General features: G+C 43.1%; 1 protein-coding gene across 2 annotated transcripts in view; it reads left to right on the top strand.

Moving 5' to 3' along the window:
- Positions 1-12,383, top strand: part of LOC119007418 (TBC1 domain family member 9B) — a 30,867-nt gene extending 18,484 nt beyond the window's left edge. Inside the window, exons 19-23 of one of the 2 annotated variants that reach the window (XM_037077086.1) lie at positions 1,155-1,223; positions 1,719-1,772; positions 5,536-5,580; positions 10,654-10,751; positions 10,936-12,383. In XM_037077086.1, coding sequence (XP_036932981.1) covers positions 1,155-1,223; positions 1,719-1,772; positions 5,536-5,580; positions 10,654-10,751; positions 10,936-11,523 — 854 coding nt within the window. In that variant the 3' untranslated portion in view covers positions 11,524-12,383. The remainder of the gene's footprint in view (positions 1-1,154; positions 1,224-1,718; positions 1,773-5,535; positions 5,581-10,653; positions 10,752-10,935) is intronic. The other variant, XM_037077087.1, reaches the window with a different exon arrangement.
- Positions 12,384-14,362: the final 1,979 nt, after the last annotated feature.

The raw sequence follows: 14,362 nt of genomic DNA, 5'->3' as shown, positions 1-14,362 counted from the left end.
AATAGAGTATGCTGACTTCGACAAGGACGCCCTCTTAGAAATGCTTCTATCTAAAAGAGGAGAAAGTACACAATTTATGTCACTACCCAGTATAAGATGATGTGCTGACATGTCTGGTAGGTGAGAAAAAAAATTGGTGAAGAATGTAGGGTCATCCCTGTATGAGGCACAAATACAGGCCAAAATAACTGGGAGTGAGTGTAATTTTCCTACCACAATGACATATCGCCCTGCAGAGTCAGTTTACACATGAGATGCCGTGAACTGTACATTTTTACTTATCATAATAGGAACACCCCTAGCCTTCGTGCAGAAATTGGACTGATACACCTGGCCAGCCCATCCCCCAACCAGGCAAGAAGTATCATAGGAAGGTATATGGGTCTCTTGTAAGAATACAACATCTGCACTGAGCTGTTTTAGGTGTGAGAAAATTTTTTTAAAAATTTCCATGGATGATTAAGTGATTTAACATTCCAACTTATGAAGTTAGCAGGGCAACCATATAACCTCTTGTATTATTTATATTGGCCATATTGTGTATACAGAGAAGTGAGTACCATATAAGAAACCCAAAGACACAAAAACAAACAAAAACAAAAATAAAAGTCTGGCTGAGTAGCATCAATTGTTGGTTAGGTCCAGTAGTTACCCACCCCTTATCACCCACATGAACAAGGTGGTTACAACAACCCTCAGAGAGAAATCCACACATTGAGTGTTTGTGGTTGGGAACTGTTAAGCTAAACACTTGGGCTCCGTAAAGCCTCCAACATAAAGAAAATAGGGAGTAGTAAGGTGTAAGGTAACACACAATATACAATATAATAATAATAATAATAAAACAAGCTGTGTATCAAGACTATACACAGCATTAACTTCTTTAAATAACATTGCATCAAGTGTAATATCTCTAACAAATAGCCAACTAAGGCTGACCTCATTGACCCATAATAATAATCAGGAACTGAAACAGCATGTCTTTCGTTTTAACTCAGGATATCCTTTAAGCAAAAACATTGTGAAAGGGGCTTGTGTGAAAAGGGCTAATGTGAAACGTACTGACTCAACTGAGCTGCAGTTAAACTTCTAGGAGGCTGCAGTTTGTGTATTCAGGTATTTATCTGTTATTTGTTTGCTTGTTTGTGTTGCAGCTCTGTGTCCTGAAGAGGCAGAGTCTGCTCTGGAGGCAACCCACTTCTTCACTCAGGACGTACCAAGGGGTAATCATTGATAAAACTCCTGACTTACTTTATTTCTACTACTACCTTTTTGAACTCTGAACTTTTCTGCAAGTTACACCTGCTGACATGTGAGCTCTGTGTTTAGAGATTGTTTTACACTTCAAGGCACAATAACTGGGTTTTCTGTGGATAAAATGATGAAGAAACTCCGAATAAGCCGGTAGCAAAATAAAACAAAGTGACTCCAGATAATTAACAGAGAAAATGTCTGATTTAAAAACTGTCAGCAGCGACTCTGCAGATTTTACATCCTGTCCATGTAAAATGTTAGGTATGTTTGATTTGCATGATGAAACCTCATTAACAGATTTTTAATGATGTCTTTCTCATTCACACGCACCTGCTCTCTTCTTCTTCTTCATCCTCTTCATCTTCTTCCTCTTCTTCTTCTTCTTCTTCTTCTTCTTCTTCTTCTTCTTCTTCTTCTTCTTCTTCTTCTTCTTCATTTTCTTCTTCTGTGATGTTTCCTTCCAGAATCTTCCTTCCTGTCTGATCTGGACATTTCGGGGCAGCAGGAAGTGACATCAGGTTTGTGTCTTTGTGGTTTGAGGGAACCTGCTGTTGCCCTGCTCCCTAAAACCTAAGCTGTTAGACGTGTTGTTGCTCTGACCCTGCCCACAGCCAGTGATGGAACAGCAGCTTTTTCCCACCTGGACTGTGCTGGAGCAACTGCTCAGAACCTCTTTGGACAGTTTGTGTGTGAACCCCAGAGGCAGGTTGGAGTTTGAAAGTGAGCACCTGGTGGCTTAGACCACACCTTTGGGACATCTGAGTTGCGGGTCCACCACCTGTAACCCAGCAATTCCACCACTGCTTTACGGCTCTGCCACGGCAGCGGAGCTTTTTTTAAGAATAGAATAGAACAGAATAGATGTTTGTTGTCATTGTTTCAGAAACAACAAAACACACTGCCTGTGGGAATAAACTGTTCTTCAGTCTATTTGTCTTTGAACTGATAGACCTATATCTCTTCCCAGAGGGCGGGGGGGAGGACGAGTACTGTCCAGGGTGAGTGAGGGTCCTTAACAATACAGCTGGCCTTCTTCTAAATGTTTTTGACAGGGGGTAGTGTTGTCCCAATGACACACTCTGCTGCCCTCACCACACACTACAGGCCCCTCCTGTCCTGTGCTGTGAAGCTAGAGAGGGGCCTCCCATCTTGATGTTTTGTGGTCTGTTGCTGAGGAAGTCCAGTATCCAGGTGCACAGTGAACTCCCTAAACCCAGGTTGCTCAGATTGTAGATTAGTTTGTGGGGGGTGACGGTATTAAATGCTGAGCTGAAGTCCACAAACAGCACTCTTATATACATGTTGGGCTGGTCCAGGTGTGTAAGGGCTGTGTGGAGTGCTGTGTTGACAGCATCCTCTGTCGACCTGTTCACTCGGTAAGAAAAACTGGTGTTGGTCCAGGTCAGCAGGGATGGCAGATTTGATATGAGAGAGGATGAGTCTCTCAGAACATTTGGTATTTATGAAGGTGAGATAGGGCTGTAACGATACACGTATCGAAGCTGAAATCGTGACCCTCAGATCCACGAACCTGTCTCGTGCTGTGAGAAGGCAGAATCGCGACACAACTTCCAGTCCGGATCCAGCCCTATGAGCTGTAAGTAACACCACATTAATACCGCATCGGTCGTTTACCAATTCTCCGCCATTGTTCTTTCACACAGAGCGAAACACCGTTGTAAAGGCAAACCACTTCGTAATTCACACAGAAAGCCGGCGCTGCGGCTCTTAAAGAGACGTGACAGTACACGTCATGAAGATGATTTGTGTGTGTTTGAAAGGGGTTTCCCCGGTGTCTCCCCTGTCAATCAAACCCCGACGGAGGCTGTCTTCCGGGGTAAACTTCACTGAAGTCTCGGTCCAGAGGGCTGACCGTTGCAGGGATTTTTTTTCATCATAAACACTTGGTGAGTTAAAGGTTTTTTTGCCGTGACAGACGCCGTTTATCGGGCAGAAATGTGATGAGGAGTCGGTAGGATGGGCGGGAGGAAGGACGATTATCCACGTACACCTGCGGTATTTTTCCTTGTCGCCAAAGACAGTTACAGTTACTTCGTTACCTTTGTTTGGTTCTGTAACATTGCTTTTTGGGACATTTCTCAGTTTTGAGTTGAGTTAGGGATCTGTGCAGTTAATAGACCATCAGATAGACATGCCCTCCACAATACTGCACCTCTGATACTATCAGACAAGTAATATATACCTAAGTTATTGAAATATTACATAGATTAAAAAAAAAAAAAAATCATTTAAAAAAATCAAGGTTTGTATCAAACCGTGGGTCAAAAATGGTGATACAAGCCAAATCGTGAGTTTGGTGTATCGTTACAGCCCTAGGGTGAGAGCGACTGGGCGATAGTCATTAAGGCAGTTCACGGTACCTTTCTTTGAGACTGGGATGATGGTTGCAGACTAAAGGCAGGCGGGGACTGCAGATTGTGATGACGAGAGGTTGAAGATGATGGTGGCACTGGCTGGTCTGTGCAGGCCTTGAGAATCCTGCCAGTGACCCTGTCTGGACCACCTCCTTTCCTCACGTTGATTCTTGGCAGGGTGGATCTGACCTCATGTTGGTCCAGCTGAATGGCATTGACCTTCCCTGGTAGTCCTGGATGTGTGTCAGCAGCGATCTGGTGGTCAAAGTGAGAAAAGAAGTGGTTGAGGGAGTCGGTGTGTCGTCTGTGGAGTTGGTGGTTGTGTAGCAGTCCTCGTAGCCAGTCAGCGTCTTTATCCCCTGCCACATGCTTCAGGAATTGTTGCTGTTGAGGTGCTCCTATGTTCTCCACTTGTACCTGCGATTGGCCTCATTGATGCCTCTCCTCAGGCTTTGCCGTGCTTGCTTGTAGGCCTGCAGGTCCCCAGACTTCAATGCAGAAATCCCTTGTCCTGAGCAGTGTCTTCACCTTGCCGTCTGGTTGGGGAGGACTTTAACAGTTTTTGTCTCTGAAACAGTCACAGAAGTTCATGTACGAAAGAACAGTTGACATGTGTCCCTCCAGGTCTGTCCCCTCAGCAAAAACATCCCAGTCTGATGTCCTCGAACCAGTCCTGCAGGGCTGAGGTGGCTTCTTCGCTTCCTCTGCTAAAGTTAGCAGATCGGCTCTGCTGTCTGGACGCGGCACCATCTAGGATATTCCAAGTATCGCCCTATAGTCTATGTTTTGACTTCCACCAGGTCCGCTGCTGCTTATCTGCTCCGTCCCAGCTCCGGCTGTCCGAAGCCCTCCGGAATAGATACGCAGGACTTCTTTTTCTGGCAGATGTCAGAGCACAATGCGGCAATTCAGCTGAATTTAGCACAGAGCAAACAGGAAGTCACGCACTGAAACAACAATATAACATCCAGGTACTTTTAAAAATAAAATACTCTGTTTTGAACACATACCTATAGCTGCGGTCGCAAGTGATTATGTGATTATCGTGGGGACTCCTTGGTCTCGCAGCGGCAGTTGTCTAACAGTCTGACAGACTTAAAATGCAAATGGTTGGGGTTGCTGGACGGTGGATGGCCAAGCAAAACCAGACCAGTACTGTAAAGCAGCGGACACGTATCTGGTGGAATCTTGGGATAAGGCTTAATATAGGGCAGCAGGCAGGCCTATGAAAACTGGTTGTCTGTGGAACATAACATCTTTGGTGGGAAAGAAGCCAGAGTTCATGCAGACCGCCTCCAGAATCACCTGCAGGCTGAAGTAGCCAACTCAGAACTTTTCTGCTGCTGGAGTCCTCTCAGGCATGTTTTAGCAAGAAAGGCTAACACTGGCTCCATCTGGCTCCAGTTGTTTTAACCTGAATTGTGACATCACTGTAGGGGCATGGCCAGGATTGCAACATACTGAATATCTGAAAAGTCCTGATGTCACTTTAATGCTATGTTGTGAAAAAGCAACACAAATTACTCGCTCAACTAGATTACATACACAGTCAATGATAAGAAGCAATTAGACGTGAAAATTTGCATCAAGCATGAGGTGAAAATATTGAAATATTGAAAATATTGAACAGAAGCAAACCAGTGATGCTGTGTCACAAAAGCTTATTGGCGCTTACATTGACATCATGACATTCACGTCTCTGATGACCTGACAGTAATTAAAAATGTTTAATCCTACGTTAGGGTTTGGTCTGAACAAAGTTTAACCCTTTTCTTCATTTCAAAGTCAGCTTCATGTTTTTAACAAACTCTGTCACCGTTATCTGATCAATATTTGATGATGATGATGATAATGAAGATGGTGATGGTGAAGACGATGATAAAGATGATTTCCTGTCTGTGTGCAGGTGACGAGGAGAAGGATGGAGGTGGAGACAGCGAGGAGAAGAAAGGTAAATGTCGAGCATGTGTACAGGATGTAGGAGATACACTACTATAATCATTGTAATTAATCACCAGAGATTAATAATACACTTGTAAATGTGGCACCACTTCCGTTTCATCTATTTGAATCATCTGTAGGATATTAATCAAATCCAACAGTTCAAATCAATTTCAAATAACTTTATTCAGTCTCATAATGTATATTCAATCTCACATTCTGAAGCATTGATTTCTTACACAGTTTCAATTGGTTCTCTACATTGATTAAATTTGCACAGACAATAAAAGACAGTTACATAGGTTTATTAACTAAATGATTCAGGCTAAATTAATGAAATGGCAATTCAGACAGCAGATAACATTAAATGTGGTGACTATAATGAGTAAAATAGTAAGGTTATGTGATCATGGGTGGAAAGTGAAATTACAGGTTGGGTATTTAGCTTTCAAATATTACGGGGGTATTTTTTTAATACTAATGAGACCTAATCGAATTTGTTGAAAAAACCCCTAAAACCCATGGCATTTCTATAAATGACTCTCTGAAACCTGAAGGTTTTGGGAAAAATTTTGAAAAAGTGCCAACGTTTACAAAAAATGTAATTTCTCAGGCTCTGTAACAGATAGAAAGATGAAATAAACATTTGAAAGCTTGCACCTTGGCTGTCATCTATAAATACATCCATTGGTCCAAATGGTAATAAAAAAAAATAGGGAATTCTATAAACCTCTGAAATAAATGAAATAATTGGCAACGCCTAATAAAAAATGCATTTCTCAGCCTCTGTAGCAGATACAAACCTGAAATACGTGTGATAGCTTAAACTTAATTTATTAAGTATTACATTCAGTTGCAGTTGTAACAATTATTATGCACTGTACATGTAGCTTGGACATAGTTTGTTATATTGCACTGTTTACACTTCATCATCATCAACAACAATTATCATGATCATTGCATTACATTATTTTAACAATACAGTATATAGCAGACAGTAACAGCAAGAATGACTCTAACTGTATTTACTATGATAATAAGTTAACTCCAAATCATGTCAAATCTGTCCCTTGACATTGCTTGTGGAAGACTGGTCTGGAACAGCCATCTCTTCTGTCGCCAATAATCACTTCTCACCGGCAGCTTCATGTTCCCCATTGCAATACACATCCCAATAAATATTTTCATTTTGGTGAGTGTCACAGGTGTCCATCTGTTGGATTTTGTCCGACCCCCAGGCGGCTCGTCACCGTGGCATTGTTGCGCATATCTGTTTGTCTCAGTTACAAGATGCATGAAAAGCTCCTCAGTAAAGAGTTTTGAAAACATCTGAAATGGTGTTGCATCCTCAGGCAAGTCGATCTTCAGTCCTGGCTTGCGTGTAAAATCTTTTTTTCTGCGTCGGTGGTACCGAGGGGTTTTCCACGTTGCCTGAAATCCAGGGAAAGCTCCCTCCGGCAAATCATTGTCATCGTCATTTTGGAACAAATAAAACATCCACTGTGCCTTGAGTAGTGGCTCTGGTGATCGCTCATAATTCAGGTCAATACCGTTTTCATCTTCAGAGCTGTAATCAGCATCGTCAATGTCACTTCCATCACTAAAATCTCCCATCTCTTTCGTCTCTTCTGTCACTCCTCTCTCTTGCATGGAACTGTTACCAGAAAAATTGTTCGAAGTGTGTGTGCACACCGGACTACCACACCCACAATGCATTTCGACATTCCCTCGTGTCTAATCTAGTGAATTACAATGCAGGAATTGGGTCACATATCCGGAAAAAAGCCCCAAACACCAGAGTGACGTCTACATCTCTCCTGGCGTCAAAGGGAGAAACACACATGCACCCCTCCCAGCGGAAAGGGGGTATTTGCTCCCTCGTCCCTCCCATAGCAAATGGGTTAAGCTCAAAAGATAGGAGTCAAAACCTAAGACACCAACTAATTTTCATGGGTGTGAATCCAGCTGTATAGAGATGTTCAGCCTACTTTGTATGAAGAAAGGTGAAGTCCTCGGCTTTGGTTTCCTCAGATGCTCTTAGGTCGACTGTGGGTTCGCAGTGCAGGTCCAATAGCCAGAGGGAAGTTGCGTCTTGTCTCTGTTGACGAAACCCCTTTCCCTCGGCCCAGTGGGATGTCCGCTTGAGTGCGCTGGGGCAAAGCCAGTCTTGGCTCAGTGTTAATGTCTTTCTTTCATTGGAAACCGCTTGTACGGTTTCTGAAGCAGCCAATTACTGCCACGTCTTTATTAGTGATTTCTGCTTCGTTGCTTCAAGTGGTGGTTCTTAAACTCTGACTCGTAAACTAATTCAACTTCTTGTCTGAAATAACTGGAGGATGAAACGCTGGCCGGGGGATCGTCAGTTGTTACTCAATACAAAATGAATTTATTTGTGGACATCGCTAATCTTGGAGCATGTCGCAAAAGTAAGAAAGTGAAGGATGAAAAATTTTAAAAGAAGAGAGTGAGAGAGAGCAAAGTCTCTCTAATTTTTGGTCAGTCTGGCAGGCAGAACTAAAGGGACAGACTGACAGCGTCACTTCCTCTGATGACATAAGTTCAAACTCACAGGATTTAATTAAACTTATACTATCATTTTTTATGTTTCGAATTCATATTTCACCTTTCCCAGAATTTCACCATGGCTTAATAGGTGGACTTTGTCTACATGAAATAATATGACAGAATTGAAATCACTTAAGATAAAAAGAAAAGTCAAACTTGAAGATACAGTAGAACTGATGACTTGTACATATTTCTTCTTGTTCTAGCTTAATACTTGTTACAAAAAAATGTCAGAGATTTTTACTAGTAAGATAAACAAAAAGAATCAAATAAAGATCGTTTGAAAGTCTTTTCCATTCATACCAGTACTCAGGAGGAGGAAGGAGGTGCTGTGGTTTCACCAAACATCAAACGCATTAACAGAGATTTCATCTTGGCTCAACTACCTCATAGAGAAACAAGGAAAACATTAGTTTTTGTTGATTTCCTCCACTGTTTCTTAAACTGTTAACTTTAAGAAGATGATATTCCTCTTATATGGTGATTTAAAACTTGTTAGAATTATGGATGAGTATAGAACTGTTTTAGACTGGGATGTCACAGCTTTTACAACCACACTGTCATAAATAATACTTTGACAAGGGAAGGGGAAGAGCAAAATTAGGTCCCCAGAGTAAGGGTTCTCTGGAGAAGTTGTCTGTCAATTTCAAAGGGAGAAAGACATAGACCAGCAGCCATTGTTACCTAATCTACAATTCCAAGACTCTTATCACTCATTATCAACCCATCTTGTGAAACAACAGTTCTCTGTTTTCTTCCAGATGCTCAGACCCTGGATTCCTGGGTGTTGAGTGTCGATTGACCTGAGAGAAAGGAGGATGCATCTGTAGCTGTTTTATACTGGGAAGCAACCCGCCAAATTGGCTGTCCTTTTATGGCTAGGTCCACAAATTTAGACAGACCATGGTATATTGGGTGTCTGTTTTGGTCCGCCAATATGACACCTTGGAAATTACACCTCCATTGTTATGTAAATCCAAGTCATCAATGTACCAGCAACTGCGTGAGATGGGTGGTGATGTCAATGATGTGCACTGTTTTGCGACCCACAGCCGTGGGTTTTAAAACCAGGAAACAGCTGATCACATCAGTCAGTTCATCAGTTTATCCATGGATGTCAAGATGAGCAACTGTAAAGCCACTGAGATCCAGGAGATGCTAGTGTCTCCTAGGTCTCGGTAGCTGTCTTGGTTGTCCGCTTGATGTTTTGAATCTGACAGTGGTATCATGGGGCTAAATGTCACTGTTTTAGTTTGTATCACTGCCGGTGATGCTGCTGATGCACCTCGAGCCATCCTTTTCAGGCTAGTTTTAGCATGTCGAGAAGGGGGGGAGGGGGGTTGCTGTCGAGATAGCTTCATTTAGCGGCAAGCTACTAATGGTCGCTACTTTCAAATTAAAAGCCCCCCGCTAAGAACCCAGTTCTTAACTCCAATGGGATGCAATGTAAAGCCCTTATTTTGAAGAAAAATCGACCTGCTTCCTGTTCCTTTAATAGCGGGGGTTCAACAGCAGCATGTGTTTGACTGAGGAGGTGAGAATATAGGCCATGGGTCTATAATTAAGTAAATCTATCAAGTGTCACCACATTTAATATCACGGCAGGCGGGAAGCACCCATGACGAGGCAGTGGCCACTGATGATTATGCTGCATCCCACCAGCCTTGAGTGGGCAGTTGCGTAGCAATTATGACTGACACTGATATCACTGGGCTAAATATTCTTCCGACGCATATGTTGTACGCCTACCCCAGTGGTGACTTTTTTGAAAAGAGGGAATATTACACCTCCCTTTCACATAAACAAGATGGCAGATTGCAGCCTTCACCTGGCTGCAAATGTGGCGCATTTTCTAACTAAAAGGGGCAAAACCTCCCGTGGAGTGTTCATCTGAAAGTTTTATTGTAAACCAAACATCGCCGCTCCTTGCCAGATTAAGTGCCAGGCACTTCTCCTGAAAACAGTCAGTTTGAGGTGGAAGGAATAATTAATATTACAACAGGCTCTCTTTTGAATCCAGAGACAAGGACGTGCTCCTACATGGAGATGGTTCGGGTTTATTAAACCACTTAAAGGAGCAAACAAAGTCACTTTTCAGTTGCTTCAGGATTACCACAATTAATTATGACATCAATATCGACACCAACAACAAGAGCAACAACATAAAGAGTGTTTCAGAAATGTATGTTCTGCTCCTCGTCCTCCCCCACACAGCACAACCCCCCACAACAGTCCATACACGTGTGAAAGCCTGCAAAGTGTCCATCGTCCAATAGTTAACTCCGAATACTGTCAGCAACTCCAAAAACTGTCAGCAAGCTCCAAAAACCATGAGGGGCCCCAAAAGCTGTCAATGAACCACAAACCATGACTGTGCAATGTGCTATGCAGACACAAACAAATGATCAAGCTTTGTGTATTTATGGATCAGACTGTAGTTACTGTTTACCTTCAGTGTGGCTCTGGCCTCTCAGCTGCGGCCTCTCATCTCTGAACTCTCATCTGTGTGTTATTTCAGAGGAGAAGGTGAAGGACTACAGGTACTACCTTAGGATGTGGGCCAAAGAGAAAGAACCCAAGACAGAGACCATCAAGGACCTGCCCAGAATGAACCAGGTGACGATGTGACAAGATCTAGTTCAGGTCCAGGTTAAGGTGCTCTCTCTGACCTGTTGGTCTCTCTGACCTGTCTGTGCTTATGTAGGAGGAGTTAATTGAACTTTCTGTCTTTGAACTGTCTGTCTCTCTGTAGGAGCAGTTGATTAACCTGTCTGTCTGTGACCTGTCTTTCTCTTTGTAGGAGCAGTTCATTGACCTGTGCAAGACTCTGTACAACATGTTCAGTGAGGAGCCTCTTGAGCAGCAGCTCTATCACTCCATCGCCACCGTCGCCAGCTTGCTGCTGCGAATCGGAGAGGTTGGTAAAAAGTTTAACAATGGGAGTAAGAAGAGTGATTCTGCTGCTGCTCAGGCCCAGCCCCCTGACCCTCAGAGGGAGGAGTCAGATGAGTCTCAGGTATGTCAGGCGCTCGCTGATGCTCAGCTGGAGCCGGCAGCTCCCCAGACATCTGAGGAGGAAACTAAAGACGACACCTCTGTGTCATCATACTCTGTTGTGAGCTCTGGATCGCTGCAGTGTGAAGATATTGCCGATGACACCGTACTGATCGGTGGCGGTGAGCAGAGGCGGGGCAGTGTGCTGGATGTTGATTGGTCGATCACCTTCGAGCAGGTGCTGGCGTCGCTCCTGACAGAGCCGCCGCTTGTCGACTACTTTGAAAGGAAGAGGGACATCCAGATCAAGATGGCCACCTGTAAGGCCCAGCGGGCGGTAGAGCGTCAGACAAGCTCCACCTCTGACCATGAACTCCCTCAGCATTCCATCTGACTTACCTCCACCTGTCCATCTGACTCACTTCCACAGGTCCACCTGATTCACCTCCAACTGTCAACCTGACTGACCTTCACCTGATGCACCTCCACCTGTCTACCTGACTCACCCTCACTTTTCTGCCAGACACTATCCCTAACCCCACCTTCACCCAGATCAAAATGTGTATTAGCTGGTTTCTCTGCTGGTTCGATCTATGATCTGCAGGATGAACTGGACTGAGAACAAACAAGCAAGCAAGTTAAGCAGGTAAACAGTTTCTGACTGAACTACGAAGCCACAAAGACCCAACAAGTGTTTTTATTATTTTTACATGTTGAATCAAATTATCACAAGTTAAAAAACAAAATTATCTACATAAAATCAATGATTTCTGTTTGACTGAGTCCTAAAGATGATTTTCTTTAAGGAAGTGAAAGAATCTGAGAATTCAGAAAACGTCAACATGTTTTATGTCTTCAAGAAATGACTGAAGCAGACACCTGTGAGCAGGTGACCCTGTGAGCAGTTTAAGAAAATCAAAGTTTCTGAACTGAGACTGAGGCATTCTCTGTAGAAGATAAAAGTAAACTTGTTTTACAGCTCAGATATATTAACTATATATTAATCATGTGTTACCTTGATAAACCGTTTCACTCAGGTGAGTTCACGCCTGAATACTTTGACATCACTTAAGCCTTGTGTGTGCCTGTTTCTGTTGACATCACTCCTGTTTACTTTCTGTTGAAATGGTGATGTCAGAGCTCTCTCTGTTGTCTTCACTGTGTTTATTCACCAGTCTGCTTTTAAAATCCATTTTATTGATCAATTATTGATCTGTACTCTGTTGCCTAATAAATACTGAAGAAAAAAAAACACGTCTTCTTCTGTGGTGCTTTTTGATTATGAATATGAATGAATGTCAGACTTTATGTTTCAGATGTTTAACACATACTCTTTAATTAACTATTATATATATTTATTAAATCTGATATTATACATGTATATTCTAACACCATAGATTTTAGATGTTATGGAACTTAAAATCCCATCATGCATCAGCCTTGATATTTCTGTTTATCATTATATTATTTATATTTTACAGATATAGTTTTTTACAAATGAAACAATGAAAACTGAAAATATTTAATCATATTGTTACGACCCCTACAGGAGGTGCACCAAATGAGGTTTAACGCAAGACAGTCAAGCAAGTTGCAGTTCAAAGGAAGATACATCTACTAACTGAATTACAACCACATGGAGGGAAAAACCCTGAACCATCAAACAAACTGATGGGCCAGGCAGCCTCCTAGGCCAACCCACCAGGCCTTCAGAGCTGGTGACTAACCCTCTACCCTAACACAAAGAAACAACTAAACCAGACTGATACAAAGCCACCAGAACAGGACTACCACGCCCATCAGATACACATAAAACAAGGTGTGGTAACACAGCTGGCTTCCAGGCAGACCGACCGTCTCTGCTCAGGTAGAATATAGACAGAGAAAGGCTGTATCCCGATTCAGGGGCTGCATCCTTCGAAGGACCCCGCATTTGTGAACTTCGAAGGCGAGTCCTTGGGAGAGACCTTCAAAGGCCACGTCAACCGTTGCTAAATAGGACGGTCTAGCCTTCAGAGCATTTCCTGGTTACCCCTTTCCCCTTACCCTTACTTCACGATTTCACGCCACCCAGGCCTGCGAAAGTGAAGATCTACGCCACACAAATATCACCATTTTCTTTCTTTCTTTCTTTTTCGGGTGCACAAAGTATCTTGGGATATGGGAGGCTGTGAAGGATAGTAGTGGTGCATCCTCCAAAAACAGGGAAAGAAGGCAACATTTGTGGGCTGCATTTGGAGGACCCTTTGAGTTAGGACAGCCTTCTTTTTGCATTGTGACGTGATTGGCCTTCGAATGTGGCCTTCGAAGGATGCAGCCCCTGAATTCAGGGTGTGTATCCTTCGAAGTGCTTCGGAGAGACCTCCAATGGCCACGCCAACCGTTGCTAAATGGGATGGTCTAGCCTTGGGAGCATATCCTGGCTGCATCACCAGATGTTAGAGTAGAAGCAGCTCCATTGGCACCGCTGCCAGCTGGTTTATCTCTGGTCGAGAGATGACCAGAGATAAACCAGAGATGACCTGTTAGGACACAACCTCGTACTCTCAGTGGCTAAAAAGGTTTGTCAAGGAAGCTGCAGCAATGATAATAATGATAACATTACTGTGGATTCAAATAAAAGGTTTACCTTGCCACGGTCCCCTCTCAACTGGAGATAAACCAGCCGGCAGCATCGCCGATGGAGCCGCTTCTCCTCTTCCTCCCCAAGGAGGAGCAGAGCCGTTTCTTGCTATATGCAGGCTATGTGGGTTCATAGGCCCCCCGCACCACTGGGGGGCCTTGACGGAGTCAAGTTGCAAGACTGGGCTCAACATCATAAGGTTTGTTTTCATGATGTGGGGTGGAGGGGGAGTTTTAATGCTTAATTTTTTGCTTAGGTTTTGCTGCAGGAAAGGGCTAAAATTAAATGTATATGTCACATGTGAATGCCATAAGACTGGCTGACTGAAGTGAAACCCGTTTCAGTGAATTATAGCAGGTCCAGCATGTTGGCCTTCCTTTTGGAGGGAGGATGTGTACAGAATAGGTCAAGACAGATAGATGTCTGTCATATCTGCTGTATCCTCATCCAGTGTGAACTGCTGTTCTGTCATTGACCTATTCTGTAAAATATTTGCAACGTAACATTACTTTAGGATTATTTTGGTGTGTCCTCAGTTTACAGCTCTCTAATGTGAAGTGTGCTAAACAAAACTAATACATATTAGGTCTATTGTGGATTATTATGGATT

The sequence above is a fragment of the Acanthopagrus latus genome, chromosome 18, assembly GCF_904848185.1.
Source record: "Acanthopagrus latus isolate v.2019 chromosome 18, fAcaLat1.1, whole genome shotgun sequence".
NCBI lineage: Eukaryota > Metazoa > Chordata > Actinopteri > Spariformes > Sparidae > Acanthopagrus > Acanthopagrus latus.
This window is presented reverse-complemented; position numbering and strand designations above follow the sequence as displayed.